Consider the following 25,985-nt stretch of genomic DNA (forward strand, 5'->3'; position numbering starts at 1 on the left):
AACTACCATTAACTTTACCTATTTAAAAAAATAAATTATTTTTACAAAAATACTCTTTAACAAAATTTTATTTTTTGTGATAAAATTTTGTTTATCAAAATATGCTTTAACAAATTATCTTTCTATTGATTAAATTGTATTTTTTTCAAAATATTTTTTTAAAAAATTTTTAATGATTAAATTATATTTTCTTAAGATACCCTTCAATAATTTTTTTAATTATTAAAGAACTTGATTTGTAAAAATGTAAAAGAATGAGATGTTAATTTTTTAAATTTTGAATTTATCCATCTCGATTTGTTTTTAAATTTTGATAAAGTTATTAATAATTTTCAATAGTTCTATGAAAATAAATTATTTATTAATATTAATTATTATACATATTAACAGTGATAATATTTTTTTAATTTAACGTTAAAATAATATACAATGAAATAAAAAAATTAATAGTAAATTACAAATAATTGTTAATGAAAATTTTAGCAAAATTATAATTTAATAATTAAAAAATTATTGAAAGATATCTTAAAAAAATAATTTAATTATCAAAAAAAATTTAAAAGAATATTTTAGTAAAAATATAATTTAATTAGTAGAAAATAATTTAATAAAGGGTATTTTAGTAAACAAAATTTAATAAAAAAATAAATTTTTATTAAATGATATTTTTGTAAAAAAATATTTTTTTAAAAAAAAAGTAGGTAAAGTTAGTGTTAGTTAACACAAAAAATTTAAAATGGATTAAATATGAGATTTTTTAAAAGTTATATGAGAAGAGAATGTATATTTTACAAATAAAGAGAAGAGAAATGTCATTTTAATATCTCTCAATAAAAAGAGAATGAAATTTTCTCTTATTCATTAATTACAAATTTATTATATTGTAACATGTTTCACAAATCAAAGTGGTTGGTGAATTATGCGAGCAAAATGAATGCATGATTTGATTTGGCTGAATCAAACCCACACAAAGATTGTGAGCAGTGATGCTTTGCAAGAAACGGAGAATGAAAATGAAATGGGGAAAAAAGGAAGGGAATATATATATTTTTTCATATTTTTTTAAAGTGAATTGCATGACATATTATTGGTTGCAATGGAATGACAAATATGACCTTATATATATATCAATAACAACTATATTTAAAATTGCAAAATGGTCCAATTTTTAATTTCTAAAATTTTGAAACTAAGTTTTTAATTTATAGAATCTAGGAGATTTTAATTTGTCTATCATTATACAATAACATTTTTATAGGTCGTTATAATCAAGTGAGAGAACATGAGAAGACTCCTTATTTTTCCTTGCTTTTTTTGATATGTAACTAACTTCAACACTCCTCACACTTGCAATATTAACATATTTGTGTGTATTTTATATTTTTAATTTATAGAAAAATGTACATATTTCAATTAATCTTTCAATATATATATATGAACAACATATATAATTTGAAATTTCTTCCTATCATATTTATGTTATTTGAGTTATGAATCTAAGATAATTTTTTAATTTTTTATGAATTGAAATTAAATTTTATAAATAAACTTAATTATTAACGAGTCAAACAATAAAAGGGACTTAATTTTCACATGTTGAACTTGAGCTTACAGCTAGTAGCGAGCAAAAGCAAATGGCAAGTAAGCATCTAGATGGTGACATGGTTTTATGATTTATGATGCTAGCTAAATTTTCATTTGCTTAATTTTTTATTTTATTGTTATTTTATTTTTTTCATTATTTTTTTTTTTTGTTTTCCACAGTTTTTCCCAACCCGACAGGTCTAGGACTAATCCGTTACGATACTAAACTCCATTTAAGGGTTTGTCGCTGACCAATGGGTTGCTACAAGGCAGGATTCGAACCCCCGACTATTTTATTTTTCTTTCATTCTTTTTTTCTAGTATAAACTCTCCTCTTGCTTCTTGGGGTTTTTTCGATAAATGTTTTTTGGAGTGGCCCAATAAATATTCTTGGTTTTTTTTTATTTAGCTGCTTCTGTTTTGGATTTTATTTTGGTCAACTCTTGTTTCGGGCATCCAGGCCTAACATCCAACTTGTGCTTTCAGCTTTTATTGAGTACCTAAGCTCACCATCGAGCTTCTACCTCCTACTCATAATGGCTCTAACCTACTGTAGAATCAACTTTTGTGAGGAAATGGATCCTCTCCAGTTTTTTTAACACTTAATGCAGTGTGATCTCCCACCGTTAACTTTATAAGTGGGGCCAAAATTAAATATAAAAGAGAAAGCATTGAAGGGTGAGAGATCACAATTGACACCATCCAATTTTTTCTTCACTGGAGAGGATCCACTCCCCTTTTGTGGTGTACACATTTGGCGGAGGACAAAACAAAAGAGAACAATAAACTGCTTTTATTTTTTAAAACAAGATAGGACAAGACACTAAAGACAGGACAGAACAAAATTCTGATAAACAGAAATACAAAATTGTGTTCTTATATTCTGTCTCATGATAAATTAGAACAAATTATGAAAATCTAATTTATTCTTATTTTTTTTCATTCAAAAGATTTGAGATGAAAAATATAATAATAAAAAGTATAATTATAAAAAATTAACATGAATAATGAAAAAAAAAATAAAAAATAAGTTGTGTCATTTGTTAGTGTTTCCGTGTCTTTCTTGTCAGGATAGACACAATACACTAATTCAGTGTCTCTATCCATGTCTCCTCTGTCAAACACAATTTTGTGTTTCTGTATCCCTGTGTCCTGTCTTTGTAAACAAACACAGCCTAAAATCATTTTCACAAGTAAACAGAACTGCCGGATGGTTAGTTATCTACCTCGTCAATGATATACCAATATACATTGACCCTATTCACATTTTCTTTCCGCTGCCTTTCTTCTTTAGTTTCAAGCTCTTCATGGACAGCACACCAGAAGTGCTCTTACCTTCAAACTTTTTGGTCATCTTTACGACAATTGACATACCCTTCCTCGCTGCAGCACGCTGCTGTGGTCGGCGACTCATCATTTTTCTATCAAGTGGCCAGTATGCATATGGTTCGAGCTTGTCTTTCCTCTTCACATCTCCCCTGGCTCTCTTGCTAGTATATTCCTTTCCCGTGTAAGCCCACCCGGAGTCTGATGTTTTCCTTCGCTTCTGGGCTTTAGTTCCACACCTCCCAGACAAGTGACTATCAGGCTCACTCCTAGCATCGTACTTGGGTTCGTCAGGCTTTTCCTTCCTCTGCTTCCCTTCCTCGCGGATAATCAAACGTCCATGGGGATCTAGCTCCATCTCATCATCTTCGGACCTTGATTTCCTTTTTAGATGCTCAGATGATCTCAGAGCAGACCATGCTTTCTTGCGATCAAGCAAATCAAGTGGTTCATCATCTGATTCGTCCTCAGGCAGTTTCTTCTTTAGCCTGATGTTGGACCTATAGACAACCAACAATTGAGAACATTCCAATTGAAGTTACAGAACAAATCAAAAAACATTTTGCGGTAATATATTAAGTTAGATCTTACAAAATGTTTGATCTATGTGAATTTAATCATTACATCTTAAAAAAAATAAGATAATCAGCAAAAGAAGCAGAAGATGCATCCTACCTCACTGAAGTTGCTGCTGATCTGCCCCTGCCAGAGATTGTCTTGGCATTTAGATAGTCCCCATAAGTCCCGTCAATTTCTTCATCAAAATCTGAAAAGATTTTTGTATGATTCCACACACTGTGCCTGAAAATAAGTGTACATATATTTGTCAGACGCATAAAAAACATTGTGCATAATGACAAAAAATCACAAGACTAATCACAACTTCAATGCCAAATTAATGCACAAAAATGTGGTAATTGGTGCATCATACTGGATGTAACTGTTCTAGTTAGTCACTGAACATAACAAAAGTTCACTTTGCTTTCATATATGCAACAATTATACACACTTGCAAAATGATACTACGTCAATGTGAAATTGGGTAGAAATCCAAGAGTCACAAGCATAGGCTTCTGCTGCTGAAACTATTTTCCCTATTCCTAATATTGCAACCAAATACTTTGACTGATACCTGGACTTGGTTGCTTTTGAGAAATGTGTTTTAGTTTCCTCAGATTTAGCACCCCGTTTTCTCTTTTTCTGTTCCTGGATCTGTTACGAAATGGATTGAAAATCTCAGAAAAACTCTTCCAAAGGAAAAGGGGGGGGGGGGGGGGGGGGGGGGTGGGGGGGGTGGATACACTATAATGCTTGCCCAAATGACCTTGCATATGTTGGTAAGAAGTTTCATATGTTCTTTAGGTATGACATCTTTAACAGCACCCAGTCCACACTTTGTGACAAGCATTCCCAAGAGAAGTTTAACCTGCAAAGAATTTGAATGTGTTAGCACTTAGCAGTTTACAGCATGAACAAGCATCTACAAAACAACAGTCATCCGTGATAACATATTTACGAAACTGCAGTTTTCCACAAAAATACCACGTAAAATAACCAAGCAACCTTTGCTTTAAAATGATTTTGGGTGCTGTTTTGCCACTTCAACAAACCCTCCACTATGCTCTGTAGGCGCACTTTTAACCCTTCTGCTTGTGATTTGACTACTAATACCTTCAATAAACCCAAATTTGCCTGCAGCATGACATGAAAAACATACTTAGTCCTGAAGTTTAGCAAAATATCATTTCCTTCAATCATCACTAGCAGGAAATCAATCAGATAGAGAAGGACAAACCTTAATTATCTCTGTATTTTCTGTTCGGAGTTGGAGCCAGTTGAAATCAGGTAAAACAAGATCAGAGAATTCATATGACAAACGAGCTAAACTTTTTGCAGTTGCACTTCTCATATGTGAAGTTTGTCCACCCAGACCCCTAGCAATCTGAGCTCATGAAAATCTCACAAAATCATTGCCCAATGAGGGAGAAATATAAATGATGTGTTCAAGACTAAAGAGTGATGAGTTAAATGCTGCACATCACATCAAACAGAGGAAGTGCAGGTGATATTGATTATTAAGAAACTAAGAAAGATGTAAAAAGCACAAGTTAGATATTACCTTGTCAAAAAACTCATGTAATTTTTCTCTCCCACTTATCTCCTCATCCCCAAGTACATGACCGATTTGGACAAGTATATCATAAGCCCTGTTCCTGGTTTTTTTATTAACCTGCAAAGATACTCTTCAAAATTTAGCACAACAGCAGCCTTATGAAGGTGAATTAAGAAGCTATTTTCGGGTGAATCTGATGTTCATGCCAAATAGCATTCACAAGTGCTCCATATTCAAAAACACATTGAAGAATAATCCCCCACTGTTCATTGACATGATCAATCCAAGAACAGCCACAACATACTATAAACAAAACAGTAGGACCGACGTATTGAATTTGCAGGTGCAAAGACCAAAATGAAAAAAAAATACATTAAAAGAACAAGATTTTATTCAAAAACAGTCAATAACACAACAAAAACAATGTCCACAACATTTGTAATGATAGAAAAGGACGAAATACAAACTGATTAATAATATTTATCAATGCATTGTTGCAACAACGGCTCACATTTAGCATTCAAATAAAACACCACACTCTAGAAAAATGTTGGTTATACCTATATGAACTAGAGGGAAAATTACCAGTTGAAGACATTGCATGCCAACTCATTTTGCAACATTCCACAATTACCACATTACCTCTTTAACAGCAATTATTATTTCGGCAAGTAAAACTTCAACATCTTTTCTCCAGAAGTCCTCCAAACTATCCTGCAGGCAATGCATGCTTTCACATTATTTATGCTTCACACAGTCATGCTAGTTGATGCAACAAACTCTACAGCTTATCAGATGCATCATTACAAAAATAACTCAAGGTAACAAACAAGGAAGCAAAAGCACATTTTTTAATACCTCTGACTTTGAAGCCTGAATTATTAAGAAGTAAAGGCAATCAAGTCTGTGACGTTTGGCAGAAAAATGGCATAAATGAAGAATTTCAACCATCAGCTCAAAAAGTTCCTTCAACTTTGAAGAAACAAAACGATCAGAACTCTGTCAAGAAAAACACAAATCAGAAAGTTTAAGCCAACACTACAACAACAACAAAGGCTTGTCCCACTAGGTGGGGTCGGCTACATGAATCAAACGACGCCATTAAGCTCTATCATGTATCATGTCCACAGAGAGACTATCAAAGAAAATATATTTGCAACACGAAATATAGCTCAGCAGTAAAAAGACCAATTAAAGTTAGTTTCTCATGCTCCAAGAAAGAAAACATATAGTGGTGAAATATGTAAGAATCACTCCAACTTAACCATTGGACAGGTAACCAATCTATCAATAATATTATGCATTCCCATCAAATAACAACACTAATTGAAGCATTGTGGCTACAGTGATACAACATCAATACTTTTTTATGAATATGCTTTAATCACATCAACCAGACTTTTTTGGTTAACCAGAAAACCAAATCAAATGTTGTATAGACTACCTTGAGAATGATTGAAAGTGCTTTGTATGCCTTCTTCTGCATGACACCTTCGGCGTCCTGCAATTAATTAGAACTATAATACTTCTAACTTCAAATGTGAAAGGGGGTTGATGGAACTACTATAATAGAACAAAGTTAAATACACTTAGTCTTAGTCAGACCTTTAATGCTGGCTTTATTGCATGATATAATGCATCAATCCCTTCATCTGTTAAACCAGGCAACAGGGAAACTGCAAAGTCAATGTACTGTGCCCTGGGATAGAAAGAAATATGTTACAACTTTACGAAGTACATCCATATATACACAATTCACGATATAGATGACTATGAATACTTGATAACTACTGAAGAAATTTCTTTTGATGCTTCATCAATCTGCATAGAACTGATATTTTGGGAATTGTCTACTCTGCCGGCCTCCTTAAGGCGTTTTCCAATGTCATTCATTCTGTGGATGAGTAAATTCCCCACAACTGTGTTATCTGCTATGGAAGCAATATCACCAATAGTACGCTGCACATGGACAAAAACCATCTTCATAAACTTGTTGCACCAGCCAAATGTAACAAATAAATTATTCATTCAATTCAAAGACAATCTAAAGACATGTCCACTTAGTATACTCACTAAATGGATACAGCATACCATGAAATATTCATATACCAAACAACCTGTCTATAGAAAGACTAAATAATTAAATAACAGTATGCAGAAAACATGCTTTCATTTTCACACTAGTGGAGGCATATTCTTTGGCACTGACATAAGATGGGTTTGGTAAAGTTTTTGCTTTAAAAGTTGCTTATTTTTCTTGTTTTTTCAAATATGGATTTTCAAAAGTTGTAGCAAATATATTTGGTAAAACAAAAACAAAATAAAAGTATCCTTTAATAAGCACATGCTATAATAATAGTGTTTGGTAAAATTGCTTTAAAATTTAAAATGACTTTAATAGACACATACAATAAAGAGTAAGAAATATCCAGATATTCATTAACATATAGGGTTTTATATTAGTGTCTTTAATTTTGAAAGGGACAAGCAAGCATCGAAAAGTATTTTCAGATCCTTTCAAAAGCACCCCTAATTTTTTAAAATTGAAAGCAAAAGCACATGAACTTGTTGTTTTTACTACACACAGCGTATTAATTAATGCTTTTGAATAGCCCAGATATTTCTCCAATAAACGTACAGTCTCTATCACTCCTATCAAGTGATTGTACAGAAGAACATAAATGCCAAAACCAAGTTACACAAAATAAGGATCCCCTATGAGCATTACATGGCAAACAAAGTATTGGAATATTCTAGAACAAATAAATTATGATAATGATGAATATCACATGTAGCCAGCAGTGGGAAGTATCACAGACCCACCACATAAGCAGAATGTCTACGTCTAATTATAAATTATCTTCTATGCTGCGATCCACTAGGGATGCATAACTACTGCACACCTGCTAAACACTGAAAAAACAATTCCCAATTTACAAAGTTTAGTACCTGCAAACAACCACCATCATCTTTTGAAGGCTTCAGGAATACGTCTGCCAGAGCAACTAGTAAGTGCTTTGCAGATGACTTCAGAACGTTCAAATTGTCCCTAGCAACCTGTTGCGAATAATAGACAAGACTTTGTTTGTCTATATCTTGCCCATTAAAATCTGTGTTATTTGCTTCCACAGCATTCTTGTTTTGCTGAATCAGAAGCTGCAAGCTATTGCATATTATTCCGCGAACCTCAGGTTCCTCTTTTATCTCTCTGCATAAATGTCCTTGCAGATTCGCGAAACATTCAGCAGTGTCAACAGGAAAGTTGCAAAACGAAGGCAGCAAAGACCACAAAGTGTAAGCAAGGGCATCTGCATTCCTTGATGAAACCTTGAAACCTTGCTTCTCAAGCTGCACAGCACAGAAAGTAACAAAAATCTCTGCAGGAGACTAATACTGCAACTCATAAATAAATAATAAATTGTTTCCCACCTTTCGAGCCTTCTCCCTTATACGTTCAATCATGGGCAAAATTTCTTCTTTAAAATAATTTAAACGTGCACCAATAATATACTGTTTCAGGATTGGAAACAGCCAGATATTCGCATCCAACAAGTCTTCAGCTTCCAAATTCAGAGGTATAAAGGACAGCAATCGGTCAGGTCCCATTGCAGCAAGAGCTGATCCAAAGCATTCATGCAACTACAAGATGTAGAATGTACTATACATAAGTAATCAGTTGCCCAAAGAAAACTATAACACAAAAAATAGTTCCAGAATCTTGTCAACAACATACTAATGGGCGAATAGACTAAGAAAGGAATTGAGAAGACTAAGAAAGGAATTGAGAAAAAAAGGTTTGCTCCCAATTCTTGAACAATCATAATAAATATATAAATCAACAGAAGTTTGCAGCACATAGCAGCTATTCTGTTATTTGCTAAGCACGCAATCATCAGCATTGACAGCACCAAATGTCCCTATTAATACTAATTACAAGGGCAAACCTAGAAATGAAACGGTTGCTAAAACCAACCCAGTCACTTTAAAAACCTTCAAAATTATAACAGAATACAAAATATATCCAACTCTTTCCTGGTCAACTCTAATAGAAAACCATTCAAAAATAGGATACCTGCTTCTTAAAGGGAAAATCTCCTTCATGCAGCTTTTGCACATCTACCAAGTTCTTGAGTATTCCTCTCATAAAATAAGGAGAACTGTTTCCTGTATTGATGATAGCAAAGTCCCAAATATAAGTAATTTGCAGTATATACATTATTTTAAGAACAAGATTACAAAATTGACTCAAAAACAGAGGTGAGATAAATATCGACAATTTAATCACACCATCCATGATCTAGACAAATTAAATCATAATCATAATTGTTAAATTAGAAATAATACTCCCTGGCCTCTTAGTCTAATCAATGACAAAAAGAGGTCGTCAGTGCAAAAAGAATAATGGGATCTCACAGCAAACAAAGTACCTAATTTATTATACATAGCTGAAACAACTTGTAATACTCTGTCCCAGACAGCACTATAGCGATAATCAAGTAAGCTCTCAACAATTGCACAGATTTTTTCAATAATGGTTGGTCCTGACTTCCACGATCCTCTGTCCTCACTAAAAGAGATCTGATCCACTCCCTCCTTAATCAAACGTGCATCAATACAAGAGTTAATCATGCTCTTAAAGGCATCAGTGGCTGCATATATTGCCTCTTCATGATCAGATGCCAAAATATCTGCATATTCAAAGGAAAAAAAACAATACTTGAGGAAGTACCTTTCGAAACAGGTAAGCACATATGAACACACATGCGTGCACAAACCATGAACGCACACAGAGAGCATTAAGAAGTGCAACATAATTAAATCATTCAAAAAGGAAAAGTGGATATGATATCTTACCTTTGAGAGCATTAAAGACAAGAGGGAGCTTAACCACACATATTTGTCTTTTGAGCAAATAAACTTTATTCATTCCAGTAGCGAGCAAGCGAGCAGTAAATGTCATTCCCTCTCCGGAAGTCTCATTTGATGAGATAGAATGAGCCAACAAGCACAACAACTCAAGTAATGGGTCGGGCGAAACTTCTGATGTTGGGTAAAGACAAAGAAAACTCAAGCCATCTGTTATGCGCCTTGTGACTAGAGGTTCATGCAAATCCAAGAGAATTTTGTAGTTCTCGAGAATGCTGGTCTTGTCTTCCAGCGACACAAAGGGAAGACTCTCTTTCAAAGCATCAAGAATATACAGAACCTGCTGGGCTCCCACAGTTCCTTCACTAGCATTAGCATCTGCTCTACGAGCCAGCAGAGAAAAACTTTCCAGAAGTTTTTTGACTCCCTCACTTGCGGAGGCCAAGAGGGAAGATTTTTGGAAGTTTAGCAAGACGTCACGAAGATACAAATGAGATTTCCTTCTAACCTGATAAAAGATTTAGTTAGCATACACAAGATTCAACTATGCACCACAGTTTAGCAAGCATTCAGTATCCTTAATAATCAAGAACAGAAGAAGAAATCTAAAAGCAGAACAAAAGCTATATGCAAGACCCAACCATAGGCAAGGTACAATTCTTATTAGAACAGGATCAACTAAGCATAAAAGTTGTAAGAACTTGGGGACATGGCCAACAATATCCTCATCAACGTGAAACCTTTATCGTGATATCATCACTCCCATATCCATTGATTTTCACAAACTGAAAATTCGGTTTTTGAAGTCACAGAGAAGGTAATATACCTTAGGTCGTGAATCAGTAAGGAACCCCAACAGCACAGTGAACAACGGAGACACGTCGGACCAATTCACACTGTCCCTTCTAATCAACAAATGCGAAAGGCACTTCAACCCTGAAACCATGACACTCTCTGATTCCCCCAACGACCGTAGAACTCGCACCACCAGCTCCGACAAGAACTCCCTCTGCTTCTTCAGCACCGCAGCGGGCACTCTCGGGATGAGGAGGGATATAACAGTGAGGAGGGCGCCGATGACGTGGCTGGGAGGGTTGGGTTCCATTGATATGCGGTCCAGGGAGGAGCATGCGGCGCCAAAGTAAGCGACAGGGAAGGACGCGAGTTTTTGTTCCTTGAGCTCCTGAGACATAGCCCCGATTACGGCGCAGAGATGCAAGTGGCTTTCCTTGGTGGAACCGGAGAAGCGAGAGAGGATGGAATAGCAGAAATCATCGTTTGAACCTTCCCCGAAGAAGGATGGTGCATCCATGTCGAAGTCGTCCATGGAGGATGATGTAATAGGACTGGTTGCTGGAAAGTGCAGTGAAACGCTAGGTCCGACGACGGCACAAAGGTTTATGCACTCAAGGTCAAGTAGGGGTTCGGCGCCATACTCGAAAAAAGATTTTGTTTTAATGATATTTTTTAAAAAAATCTTTTACAAAACTAAAAATAATTTTATATTTAGATATATTATATAAAAAGATTTTTTTTTATTTATTAATTATATTTAAATAAAATAAAATAAAAAATATTTTTGTATTCACTTATTATGTAAAAAAAATATTTTTTTTAAAAAAATAAAAATCTTTTAAAAAAATATAAATTATAATTTTTAAAAAAAATATTTTTTAATTTTTTTAATATTTTTATTTTTATTATTAAAAATTTATTAAATATATTAAAAAATTAAAAAAATTATTATTAATTTATTTTTTTGTTGTTCATGGTATCTCCCAACCCGATAGGCCAAGGACTAATCTATCGCGGATCAGAGCTCTATTTAAGGGTCTGCCGCTGGCCAAAGAACTGCTGCATGCACAAGACGAGATTCAAATCTCTGATACTTGCTTAAGCAGACGAGTGAGCTGACCACTCGACCAACCCAAGTTGATTAAATTATTATCAATTTAATTACGCCTAAACAAGCCGTAGTTGAGGTGAAAGAGTTTTTTCCAATAAATTAGAAACCCTTTTGGGACTATATTATACTGCAGTGGATTGGATCTCTCCTGTTGGCATAAGAGGACATTCTTATTTAGGATCGCGGCTAACACCCCAACCCAAGCATCACTCTCTTTCAATTAGAATCGGAAATAAGCCAATACGCTAAAGTTGACTCACGAAAATTGAGGTCGACTAACAGTTCAACTCATTAACAATCGAGTTTATTTTTTAAGTTTAAGCTCGACACATCGAAAGTTCACAATCTACTTCAAACTCACGAGATAGCTCAAATAACAAGAATATATTCTATAATTTTATATCAATAAATTAATATATGTCAAATTATATATATATAATTCAGTTGGCTTACGAACTAATGAGTTGAGTTTATCCAAACTTAAGTTTGGCTCATTTAATTTATGAGCTCAATTCCAAACTCAAGCTTGGTTTACTAGCTCATGAGCTAACTTGACTCACTCTGAGCCCTACCCAGGGACGGATCTAGAAATGATATTGTAGGGGGGCCAAAAACGCATATAATATTAAAAATTATGTAAAAAAAATTATATAATATAAAATGTATTACAAAAATATATCGACAGAGAATATATTTTAAAATAAAAAAATATGTGTATACTTTTATTAACGAAGTGGTCGAATCTTCGTATTATAAAATTCACCGATGATAGAATTTGTATCAAATTTTTCAGTAATTTTCTTTTCAATATAATTAAAAGACAATTAGCAAAAAATTCATCTTTTATTTTGTTTCTAAATTATTTTTCACAATATTTATAGTTGAAAAAGATCTCTTAATTATAGCAGTTGAAATAGAGAGAATTAATACCAAATGAATAAAAAAAGACGGCCACAAGAAAAAAAAATCACTTTATGAGATTTAAAAAATTTTATTTAATTAAAAAATATTAGTAATAATATCTTTTTCAGATTTCTTTAATATTGTTACTTACTTTTTAGATATTAAAAATTATTAATATTTAAATTGGATTGGACTTTTATTTATACTAGACTAAATAATAAATAATTTAAAAAAAATTAAATTATACATAATAACTTATTACTATTAAAAAAAGTTGGGGGGGGCCGAGGCCGCCACTCGTCCCCCCTTATGTCCGTCCCTGGCCCTACCTTCAATACTTCCTAATGATATTCTAAGGCCATATTTGGGTGAGCTTTTAAAAGAAGAGATTTTTCGAGTGATCTTTTTTAAAAGATCTTTTAAAAAAGTAAAAATAATTCTATATTTGAATATTTCATGTAAAAAGATCTTTTTATTTTTTATTTTTTTGTATTAAAAAGATCTTTTTATTTATAAATTATATTTGGGTATAACAATTATTCATACCTTGACCCAACAAATAAAAGCCAGACCCAATAAAGACAAAAAGGCCCACTAACAAAGTGACCCCTCACAATAATCCCGGCCTCTTTAAAGAGGTCGGACATCAACAATAAGTCCCAGCTCTGCTTGAAATAACAAGTAACTGTCTCCGGATATCTCTCTACTACGTCTAGAGGGGAGATCTTAACAGACCCCCAAGATAGAAGAAGCGCTTATCCATCAGAAAAGGTGGAACTACTCCAAAGAAGGTAGTTATTGAACCTACTATAAATACACTGGCACCCCCAAGTATAACTCTCGTTCTAATCTACTAAAAACCTGCCTAAAACCCTTACTAATTTAAGCATCGGAGTCTCTTACAGGTACCACTCCCAATCTCCTCACGAGAAACTCGGACAAGTGGCACCTCGACACCAAAGAGGTTGGACGCTACCATACTAAGGGATCTGGACCTCACGTTCAAACCCAACTCAACGTTTCATGTAACTCTTGGAACATTGGTGCCGTTATCGGGGACCTGGAATTCTCCCCTTGACAAATGGCGGACCACGAGCGTAAAGATGGTCACACGGCATCTGAATCTGAGCAAGAAGCTCAGCCAGAAGGTTAGGCCCTCTTGCTTCCTCCTCCACCACTACACCAAGGCCCTCATGGGGAAGGAACCTCTGAAAATCCTCAACCAAGGAGGATCCATCCCGAGGTCTACCATACCGAGGATGAAGACCGTCCTTATACAACCGAGATCCGGAACCTGGTTCATGGCCAGGGGGATCGACTGCAACAGCTCGAACACGAGGCTGAACGACAATGGAAAGCAGAACCGGAATTGCAAAGAGAATTAAGACGACGGAAGGAGTTAAAAGACAAGCTCCGAAAATCGGAAGCTGATCTACAAAGAACGAATAACCGGGCATAACGCAACAAAATTCACCTGGGAGGAGAAGATCCGTTTACAGAAGAGATCATGAAGGCTAAGGTTCCTAGGAACTTCAAATCACCCGACATGGACCTCTATGACGGAACGTTCGACTCGAGACACTATCTCAGTAACTTTAAAAGTAGAATGTACCTGACCGATGCCTTTGACGCCATCCATTGCAAAGCCTTTCCGACTACCTTGACCAAGGCGGCCATGAAGTGGTTTGATAACCTGCCACCCAAATCGATAACCTACTTCGATGATTTGGCTAGAAAATTTCTGATTAGATTCTCCATAAGAAAAGCCCTCTGTGAGACTGTGACTACATGGAAAGGTTTAATAAAACTTGTTTGGAGATCCAAAATCTGCCAACCGAAGTTGTAATCATGGGCTTGGTCAATTGCCTCAAAGAAGAATCATCCTCCCAGTCAATATCTAAACGACACCCAACTTCTTTAAATGAAGTCCAAGAAAGGGCAGAGGAATACATAAACATGGAAGAAAATTCTCGACTTAGAGAACCTCCCCTGCGAACAAACCTACCCTACTACCAAGCTCGGGACAAAGAAAGATAACCTAAGAAAAAAGAGGAGGAAAGTGCTGAAAAGCCCCGAACGTACCATAACTACACTCTTCTAAGGGTTTTTCTAGTAGATGTTTACCGCGAGATATGCCACACAGAGAAATTCCCACCTTCTCGTCCGATTAAGCATAAGAAAGATGGAAGTCGGACTAAATATTGTGAGTACCATAAGCTGTACGAGCATTTCACTAATGAATGCTACGACTTAAAGAATGTCATCGAAAAATTGGCCAGAGAAGGCTGACTCGACAAATACCTAGCGGACAGGTCGGACGACCCAAGGAAGAGAAGACGACACGAAGAAGGAGGATGGCCCAAACACCCTCCTAACACTCAAGAATGACACATACATATCATCAATGGTGGATTTGTGATGCGTGAGCATCTTGTACCATTTTTCCCTTCATTTTCTAGTTTTTTTTAGTTAGAAATTATTAAGTTTTATTATATTTTAGTGCAAAAATTCTCTTTGGATGCAACTTTGAGTTGTTTTGGTATTTTTATTATTTCAGGTGAAATTCGGGTGAATTTGGTAGAGTTTTGTGCAAAAACAAAGGAAGAAAGTAGATGATATCAACCCTAACCTCCCTACATTCCAATGAACATAACTTGAGCTAGAAAGGTCCAATTAATGCGGTTTGAACGGTGTTGGAAATACAACTTCTAGAGCTTTCCAACATTATATAATATAGTTTATACTTTTCTTCTCGAATCACAGCTAATTTTGGCACTAAACGCCGGACTCGGCGTTTAGCGCCTAAGAAAGACAAAACCAGTGCTAGAACTTCCCCCTTGCCGGCGTTAAATGCCAGAAAAACGCCAAATACGGGTCAAACTCACCCAAGGGAGTATCTTTAGTGGGATTTAGCTTTTAATTATTATCTTTTATCTTATTTTAGTTTTTTTTTTTACAAACAAAATCTTTTAGCTTTAGAATTGAATATTTTATTTTAGTTTCAAATTAAATTAGGTTAGAATAAAAGGAAAAAGATTCACCCTTTAGAGAAGATTTGGATCTTCTCTCTTTCGCACGTTTTTCAGAACCCTAGTTTTCTCTGTAGGTCATGAGTAACTAAACCTCCTTGGTTAAGGTTAGGAGCTCTGTTTATCTCTATGGATTAAGACTATTGCTTTTCAATTTTAATTAATGTATTTATTCAATTTCAAGGATTGTTTCATTCTTAATCTTATGAATTTGGATGGAACGAAAGTACGACCCTTATTCTACATGAGTTCTTGTGATTTTCAAGAGAGTTATCCGTTTGAACAACAGCTTGAAAACAAATTCCTCCTAAATTGCTAATTACATGAACTAATTGGGATATGTGACATATAATCCTGTTAGCTTTGGGTGCTTAGGATTTTTGTGGCCACAAACTAATTTTGAACTTAACACTCTAATCGGAATTAAGTGACCACGAGAGTGGCAGTTTATGAAGGTTAGAAGAGGCTAAATCACTAAGAGATTAAGGTTTAGACATTTACAATTTGCCATGGAATGAATCTTGCATTGTTAAAATAGTTGGTAAAAACTTTTAATCCAGAAAAGTAAACATCTCCGAAACCTTAACTATTTTCTTTCACTGTTTCACACCAAACATTTTATTTGCTTTCTTTACTCTTTTTGTTATTGCTTCATGCGAATTTCAACCATCAAAACCCCTTTTCGTTCGCCTAACTAAGTCAGTTGGATAACCATTGTTGCTCAGTCCGACAATTCTCGTGGGATCGACCCTCACTCACCTGAAGTATTACTTGGATGATCCGGTGTACTTGCCGGTTAAGTTGTGGGAATTCTAAATCCCGCAAGTTTGCAGGAGGAGGAATATAAAAATCCTCACGACCTCAAGAAAGTATATCTAATCGGGGAAGACAGTCAACTGACCAACCTGCCCACCATCTCTTTCACTAAAGAAGATACTCAGCGCGTATTACGTACCGGACATGATGATCTAGTGGTAATAACCATGATCCTAGCAAATGTTAACCTTGATAGATCAAAGTAGCTCGATTGATATTTTGTTTAAACCCACTTTTGACAAATTCGCTTTTTTTTTTAAATACATAAATATCTTTGGAGATCTGAATCTCTAGTAGATGGCGAATACAGTCCCTGTTACCCCCGCCGTCGATTCGGAGAATTTCTGAAAGCGGGTGGTCCCATCCCTACGACGACTTGTTGCCATCCCTAATTGTTGTTTGGGCGAAGCTCTTAAATAAATAAAAATATCGTTGTTGTTAATGTTGATGAGTAGGAATTGAAGTATCAATTATATGAATTCACTTTGCTTTTTCATTGGATCATCGGAAGAAACGTGTTAGTTACCATTAGTTTGATTTTTAATGTGTTTTTAACGTAAAATTTTTAATGTTTCTAATTTTATGTCATCCATTGGTTGAATTAATTACCACATGTTGATAAGCCTAAAGATTGTTAATCATTGTGTAAAGTAAAAGGAAAATATTTAGTAACAAAAAAAATCAGTCAAAAATAATTTTAATTTGTTTTATTTAATATTCATTAATTATTATGATAATTAATAAATATTAAATAAAATTATTTTTAGGTTTTTTTTAATATTAACAAAAATTTTATAACTATATATATATATATTTTTTATTTCAGTTTTGGTGGATAAGGAGCTTCATCAATCGGGAAGAGGTAGGAAAGGATTCTCAAGCCGGAGCCATTTGCCCCTGATGGGACAGAGTCCATGAAGTCGAAAAGAGTTCAAAAGCTCCCAAACAGCACCAGAAGGAAGCCAAGTTGATTGTTTCGAACATCTCCGCTAGGATCATGAAGGAAGCTTTAATTCAGCAGAATATAGATGACTACTCAAATAACCAACTTATATTAGCAAATAATTATTCGTCGTCTTAAATAATTATCAATCGTTATACATGCAATAATTCATTAGCAAATAAAAAACAAAATTATTGTGGATCCCACAAATTGATATCAAGAAGGATATCACTCCAAGTTTGACCATGGACATTAATAAGCATATCGTGGTCAGCATCAGAAGCGTCCTTCAAGAAGTGATCATCATTATGAGCATCCCAATTGAAGTCAGGTAAAAGCAGCTTCCAGTCTTCTTCTTCTTCTTCTTCCTCAGCACCTGAGACTGAGAGTAAGCATCCGTCGTTCAACTTCTCTTCATCCCCTTTGCCACCGTTCTTGTTCCGACACGTGTCCCCATCATCACAACCACCACCAGAACCATTATTATCATTATTATTATTATTATCGGTGCACTCTTCTTCTGCCTTGGCCCCATCCCTCTGCTTGTTATTATTATGATAACCACTTGTAGATGTTTTCTTTAATAATAACCATGGCGATGCTTTCGAGAAAGTTCGGGGATGAGGTTTTATTACCTGATGATTAATATGGTCATGACGTTTCACTGTCGTCACCACTGATGAAGGAGAGGGTACTGATGATGATGAAGTGTGCTTATTATTCCTTCGAACATAGGTGTTCCAGTAATTCTTCACATCGTTTGGCGTTCTTCCCGGAAGTCTTCCAGCAATTAAGGACCATCTACATGTTGTTATTCATATTAATCCATCAGTGCATAAATAAACTACCATTGCTTAGTCAAACTAAAACCAGAAGATGAAGATGAACTTCACGTTTAGCTACGCGCAAAACAATAATAACAGAAAGGTGAAAACTTTAATGCAGTTGTATATAAAATTCATAGTTAAAAACTGTAAGACCATAATTTAATTAAATTTATTAAATTATTTATTAATTTCATATGAGTCTTGTCATCCAAAAAATGGTATAATTGATGAATCACGTGTACATTGTGTTTTTAATTTTTAAAATTTTGGTTAAAAAAAATAAGGATAATAAATTTTTTATTTTATTTTTTCTTTTATAAAATTGTACACATTAAAAATATTGAATAAAAATAAAATTGAAAAACACAAATCAAACATATCTCAGTTTTTTTCTTCAACAATAAACTATTTTTTAATTTTAATTAATTTTATTTGTCAATTATTTTATTAGCTAATTATTAATTTAAAAAATGTTGATTCCTTAACAAAACCATATAGATGAAAAGAAAAAAAAAAACCTATTTTTCATGTCCATTACTAGAAGAGTCTTTTAAAAAAATTAATTAAATGATAAGCTAAAAGATTGTAATTGTATTATTAAAATTTAATTATAAAAAGGTTAGTTGTATTATATTATCTCAAGAATTATTATGAGTATGTTACTACACACTTACAGGACTTTCTTATTAGAGTTAGGTTTGGTTTGATAAAATTTTTATTTTTTGAAATTAATTTATTCTTTTAAAAGTAATAATAATTGTGTTTAGTAAAATAATTTTTAAAATTTTAAAAATATTATAATAAATATAAATATTATAGTAAATTTGGAAAACTATTAATGTATAAACTTATATTAGATATTTTAATTTTAATAACAAAAATATTTGAGAGATAATAAAAATCAGTTCAAAATTATTTTATTTTATATTTATTAAATATTTCTGAAATAAACACATAATGTTAGATACAATAAATATATAATTTTAAATATTATATACATAATAAATAAAATAATTTTAGATTTATTATCTTTTTATCATTACTCTTTTGATAAATACAAGTAAATTTCAAAAAGATTTATTGTAGATACTTTTAAAAATATTTTTTTATTTATAACATAAAATAAAGAGTCTGTGCTTTTTTCCTTTTCTATTTACTATACCTTTTATTATTAAATAATTTTGCTTTAGAATATAAATGAAAAATTAGATTAATAAGCGTGTCTAGGATTAGGGCATAATATGTCCATTAATTTATATATTTTTTAACCAATTTATTAGGCATCACCGCTGCCGGTATGAGTGGCTTATAAATCATTATATCATCTCAGTAGATCTTCTATATATTTCTTGTAAGTTGTAACTAGTTTTATGGTTGTTATTTCATTATATCTTTTTTAAAAATACTATCTGTACATTAAATTTAGTTATTATATATTTATATATAAATATATATAATTTAATTTATTTTTAATATATATTTTATATTTTAATATATATTTTATATTAATGACTAATGTATATCTAATATAATTATATATTTATATATAGGAAAATATGTATTCCAATAATAAAAGTATGACAACCAAAATTTTGTATACAGTCATGCATGGAGGAATGGCTTTAAGGTGGAGGAAGTAAAGAAGAAGAAGAGAAGAGATGTGTTGAAAAAGAATAGGTTACCAATATAGTTCTATGTTATGTGTTTTCTGACATAAAAATATTTATATAATTATATTTTTTATGAAGATGACACTGTAAATTTTTAAATGATTAATTAAATATATTTAATTAAACATATGAAACTATTTAATGGTTTATAATATTATTTTATATAAAAATATCTACTTTCTTTTAATTAGGATAACAGAAAATGTTTGTATAGAAAATAGGATTGATTCCCACATGCGTATCTACGGACTAAAAGAGTATTGCATTTGAATCCAAATCATTAAAATAAAAAATATAATATTTATCTGTACATAAAAACCAACTATTATATATTTAATTATTTTTAATGTATATTTTATATTTTAATATATATTTTATATAAATAACTAATTTTGTAACTAATTTTTTATATACATATAACATAATTGTTAAAATCATTACTTAGTCATAATAATTTTATTAGTAGACTATTGAAATTTTAAAGTATTTTTATGTGAAAATAATAGATTTTTATTATATTAAATAATTTAATTAAATATATAAAAATATCATTGTATAAATAATGGTGGAAACTCAAATACAGTGAACTTAATGTGAAGTTGATAGTTGAGAATCGTTAAATGAAAATTTAGTCAAATCAGTTAAACCATCTAACAGCTCTTAGTTATTAACTTCACGTGAAGTCGACTGCACCTGAGTTTTTATCATAAATAATATATTATATATAGTTGAATTTATGGTTGTGAACCCACCTGTTTCCCAAAAGTCTGTGCATTCTAATCATGAGATCAACTTCATCTTCAGAGAACTCTCCACGCTTTATATTTGGTTTCAGATAATTCAACCATCTCAGTCTACAACTTTTGCGGCATCTGTTCAACCCTGTCATCCATGCACAAATTTAACAATAACTGTTATTAATATATGCCAACTAACACTATCTCTATATATATAATTCGTTACTTGTATATCTGAATTAAGTCATATGTAGAGAAATAATTAGCAAATATATGAACATTCAATAATATTTTAAAATATATTTTGCTTTTCTTCTTGCTAAGCTCTTTTCATGGTTCATCATCACTGCATCAATATGGATTTGCTAAGCATTTTAACGTTTCAATGTGTTTCTCTATTTTCATTTTTAATTATCATATTCATCCAAAAACTTATTATTCCCCGGTATATTTTTAGATTAGTATACTAGAAGCTTTAGCTTGAGCAAGTTTTCAAAGTTATCGGCGTTTTCTAGTTCCCAAGTTTTAGAACATGTGCTTATATTTATTTTGTATTAGAGGAGTGCTAGGACTAGCATATTTTGTGATTTATAGCTATCAATTAATTATTATTAGTATTTTTAATAGTGTGAGATTACGTTTAATAGTGTAGGATTACTCACCTTTCTTTTGTTGATTAAGTGTTGGCCAAATTTTAATAAAAATGCTGCCCAGCTAAACTTTCTCATGTTGGATATATAACTATTTATTTGTTTTATGTTCTTATTAATTTAAATTTTTATATTATTATCAAAATTTTTAAAGTTTGATCTTTATTCTATACAAAAATTTAAATAAATTTAAAGAAATTTTTATTTGAAGATGCGTATTACATATATAACTATTTATATGCCTATTTTTATCAGTTTAAATTTTTGAGAGAAGTAGATATATATTAGGCTACGTTTGTTTCTAAGAACAGGATAGGACAAGATATTGAGAACAGAACAGGACAAGACACTAATGGACAGAGACACAAAATTTTGTGTTTTTGTATTCTGTTTGATGATAAACTAGAACAAATTATGAAATCCATTCTTGTAGGGTTCTTCGAAGGAGACTTATTACCTTTTATCAATATCAATAAAATTTTTATATAGTTTATATATCCTATCGACATTCGTGATATACACAAATTGAAATTAAAAAAAAAAATTCGGTGCACTTACAAGTTTAAAAATATGCTTAAGACGTTTATCATTATTGATGAAGATTAAATAATTAAATTATATTACCCGCTCTAGAAGGAACTAGGTGCCACTTTCCTTCTCCATATTGTTCAACACAAGCTCTTAGAAGGTCATCTTCCACCTTAGCCCATGCACCTTTTCTTAGGCCTATGGATCCCTCCATGGAAATGAAACAATATACACTTCAATTATTATTTGAAGTGATGCAACACAGTGTACTTTCACTAACCAAATAAAACACTAGGCTTGATAGTGTTGAGTTCTATGGCCATTCTACCCAACAATATTAACTTATATATATAGTACTGTGGGCACGGCATTTCAAAGCATCAACGTGCAATTTCGGTGTCCACAAAATGCAAAAATGACTTCATGGATGCTTCACGTACCACAAAAAGCAGCACCTCTGTCACTTTAATGAATAGGTAATCTACTATTTTCGTCTCCAACTTTTGAATTAAATTTTAATTTAGTTTTTAATGTTTTAAATGTTCTATTTCAATCATAAAATTTTTTAAATAGATTTAATGTTATCCTACGGTTAAATTTGACATGAACCATTAACATATATAAAAGTCAATATAACATTCAATTTCAGTAAATAATTAAAATCGATCCATTAACAATTAAGAACTACTTAAAAATTGTTGTGGGTAAAATATTTTTGTCAAATGTTTATTTTCTTGTTTAAAGTTTTCATTTATTGATTAGTTAAATTTTTTTAGTAGATGTTTATCAGATCTTTCTTTAGTATATATCTATCAATTATAGATGAATTCATTTAAGACGTTCATGCTCAATGGCCTAAGGCTATTGTTCAAGCTTATTTTCATTCTAGTATATATATATATATAACTCTCATTGTTCATATAGATTTCATCAACTATTTTCTTTCTTTGGTTTTTTTTAAGGCACATAGCTATTATCAATTGTATAAATTAGCTATATATGTTTATGTCAGGAACATTTTTTCCCTGGCTTGCAATATAGGGCTTGGTGTTTTGAAAATGGTTATCTAGGCAATTTTAAAGATGGCAGGGTGCACTGAAATAGCTGCCAAAATAGAGAATTATTTTGGTTAGATAAAATAGTGTTAAGTTATCTGATTCAACAGCAAGATGCCAAAATAGAAAATTATTTTGGTTAGATAAAATAGTGTTAAGTTATCTGATTCAACAGCAAGGTGGAGAGTTACCACCAGACATCGCTACATGGATGAATTCTTTGGATAGACATAGTAGAAAATAAAAATTAGGATATATGTGATATTTTATTTTTTAGTATATGTTTTGTTTAAGTTAACTATGCAGCATTTTTTATTAGCCAAATACTTTACTTTTTTTGTAACTATTAAAATACTCTATTGATATTAAAATAAATAAATATATTAGTTTATTTCGCTTTTAAATATTCATGAGTTCTCGACATCAATTTAGACTTTTATAAAAGATCGATAAAATTTTTAAAATGAAAAATACTCCAAAAAATAACCCCAGGTTAATAAAAGAAAACAAACTAAAATAGTATTTTTAGAAAGAAATAGGAGCTACAAATAGCAACGGTTTAAAACAGCCGCAAATAAATTTTATAGACTAACGCTGCAGCAAATTGCGGCAGTTAAGGAGCGTCGCAAATACGTGGAAGAAACCTCTCTTCGTAATATAAAACCGCCGCTAATCTAACCGACGCAAAATTACTGATTTTCGACGGTTATGCCAGCAGTTGCTGGAAACCGCCGCAAAATGCAATCCCCCGCCTTTATGTACTACAACGATTGTTCTACTGGAGTCTTGTTTAACGGCGGTTCAAAATCGTCGCAAATTGACAAATAAACCGCCGCAATTATTCGTTTGTCTTGTAGTATTTTTATGTTAATTATTCAAGTCAAATTGAATGGTAAGACAACATTAAATATGTTTAAAACTTTTTGAAATTGAAATAAGATATTTGAAATATTAGGGATCATCAAATTAGGATTTGGGCCGAACGTTTGGGACTAAAATAGTACTTCATCCTAATAAATAAGTGTAGTAGCTCAAATTGGTCACTGATCAATTTTAATATGAAAACATTATTTTCTAATTAGATTCTTGATATATTGGTCCCTAATTTCTTTTATAATATTAGAAAAATTAATTTTAATAAAACAAAAAGAAAAATGAGTTAATTATCTATCCTTTTAAACAATTTGATTCCTCTACTATTCTACTATTTTTAGAAAGTGAAATAAAGATTAATTTGCTACATGCGCTTTTAGAGTTTGTAAGGATTAATTTATTTTTGTATTTTTTAAAAAATTATTTGTCAAATATTGAAAAAAAAAAAACAGAGACCAATTTATAAATGTTTTAGATATATGGGTTGTGATCTATGGATCAACTCGTTTAAATCACAATTCACATTTTTAAATTCGCAAAATTTTTATCAGTATTTTTAGCCGACATTTTAATCTACACTGTTTAGTGAGTCATGTGAGAATTGAGCTATTAATTTTTTTTTTTTTGTATTTAATCACAACCATACTAAGTGATCAGTCAAAATAATAATAATAATGCAAAATCAAAAGAAGAAGAAATAAAGAAAATGATGTGTAGACATGGTTAACACGTAAATTTGCAGACTAAAACAGTGTTAATATAGATTTTTAAGGTTTAGGATTTTTATTATTTTTTTGCATATGTATAATTAGATTCTCGAATTCAAATTCTCTAAAAAAAATAGTTTTGATAAATTTTAAAATTTTTTCTATAATAAAAATTAGTGGCAATTTATGCACTTCTAAATATTTCATCACATTCTCATTGTGATACCCGGTACATTGTGATACTCATATTTATCAAAAATATGATCTTTATTTTTTAAATTAGCTTTTAAAATTAAATTAAACTCATTATGCACTTCTAATTTATTATCCAATCCAACATAGTAAGGCCATTTACAAATGTTAAATTAAATTTTACACTTCAGATGTTCATATGTCCGTTATTACCCATGAGGGGAATTTTTGCTAGCAAAAAATTGTGTCAATTATTATTGTATATGAAAAAAAAAGAAAGTGCTTAAAAAATTCTTAATTAACGATAAAAAATTGTATACTTTTTAATATTCATATATAGAATAGTTTTTTTCTTTTTTAAGTTACCGTTTTTTTTTACATATACAATAGAAGTACATATAATCTTGTCCATAATAATTACTAGTAGTAGAATTGATTTGAACTTGAAAAATTTAACGTATTGGTTGAAGTATAGTTTGTAGTTTAAAATATACAAAAAAAAGTAACGATATTGTGTATAATTATTGTATAAAATAATATTTCTTTAATAAAGAGACGGTGAAAACTCAGGTGCAGTCGATTTCACGTAAAGTTGATAGATAAGAGCTGTTAGATAAAAATTTAATCAAATCAGTTAAATCATCTAACGGCTCTCAACTATCAACTTCACGTGAAGTCGACTGCACCTGAATTTTAACCAAAAGATATACCTTTTGGAATCTGTCTTCTTCATTGTTTAACAAGTAGAATTAAGAGAATACTTCCACAATGCAAAACGGTATATGGCAAAGCTAATATACCGTTCATGGTTGTAAACTTGTGACATGTGATAATGTGAAGAGACCTCTATCTGTCAATTTATTTATTTGTTGGTACATGTGGGGGGTCGGACATGAGAATGGGAGAAGGGGAAATTCAAACCTAATTAACTACACCAATTGAGCTAACCTCGGTTGCCATCAATTTAATTAATATAGATCTCATCTAAATGCTTTGTTTTAAATTAACTGAAATCCTATATGGCTCTAAACCTAAAAAGAAACTCCTTTTATAAGAAAGGAGAGAGTAAAGATCGATAAGCAATAACATGTGGGTAATAAACATAAATTAAATGAGATAATGTTCTAGACGGTTTCTGAAATTTTAAATCGCATTAATTGAGTCTTTAATTTTATAAATGAGAAGATATATTGTGTTAAATGTGTGTTGGTAAGTGTTAACTTGACATTCAACATAGAATGGTTCTGTAATTATGGGCTG

At 31.8% G+C, this 25,985-nt stretch overlaps 2 protein-coding genes across 3 annotated transcripts; both read right to left on the minus strand.

The window, feature by feature from the left end:
* Positions 1–2,478: 2,478 nt before the first annotated feature.
* LOC130955564 (uncharacterized) lies at positions 2,479–11,315 on the minus strand. 2 transcript variants are annotated; one of them, XM_057882454.1, is made up of 18 exons: positions 10,716–11,315; positions 9,878–10,397; positions 9,451–9,711; positions 9,096–9,187; positions 8,453–8,662; positions 7,973–8,371; positions 6,804–6,982; positions 6,629–6,722; positions 6,468–6,524; positions 5,882–5,995; positions 5,666–5,737; positions 5,030–5,140; positions 4,706–4,852; positions 4,474–4,602; positions 4,235–4,336; positions 4,043–4,122; positions 3,586–3,711; positions 2,479–3,410 (listed from the first exon to the last, which is right to left on the minus strand). In XM_057882454.1, exons 1-18 carry the CDS (start codon positions 11,214–11,216, stop codon positions 2,846–2,848), a joined length of 3,759 nt encoding a protein of 1,252 aa, XP_057738437.1. In that variant the 5' UTR covers positions 11,217–11,315; the 3' UTR covers positions 2,479–2,845. The 2 variants fall into 2 exon arrangements, with proteins under 2 accessions (XP_057738437.1, XP_057738436.1); XM_057882453.1 differs by having other exon boundaries at positions 5,882–6,022.
* A 6,362-nt stretch (positions 11,316–17,677) lies between these two features.
* On the minus strand, positions 17,678–22,195 carry LOC130957650 (transcription factor MYB1-like). The gene is made up of 3 exons (XM_057884499.1): positions 21,995–22,195; positions 20,736–20,865; positions 17,678–18,287 (listed from the first exon to the last, which is right to left on the minus strand). The coding sequence occupies exons 1-3, from the start codon at positions 22,110–22,112 to the stop codon at positions 17,678–17,680; spliced, it is 858 nt and encodes a 285-aa protein (XP_057740482.1). The 5' UTR covers positions 22,113–22,195.
* Between the last annotated feature and the right edge of the window lie 3,790 nt (positions 22,196–25,985).

This window comes from Arachis stenosperma, chromosome 10 (genome assembly GCF_014773155.1).
Source record: "Arachis stenosperma cultivar V10309 chromosome 10, arast.V10309.gnm1.PFL2, whole genome shotgun sequence".
Classification (NCBI taxonomy): domain Eukaryota; kingdom Viridiplantae; phylum Streptophyta; class Magnoliopsida; order Fabales; family Fabaceae; genus Arachis; species Arachis stenosperma.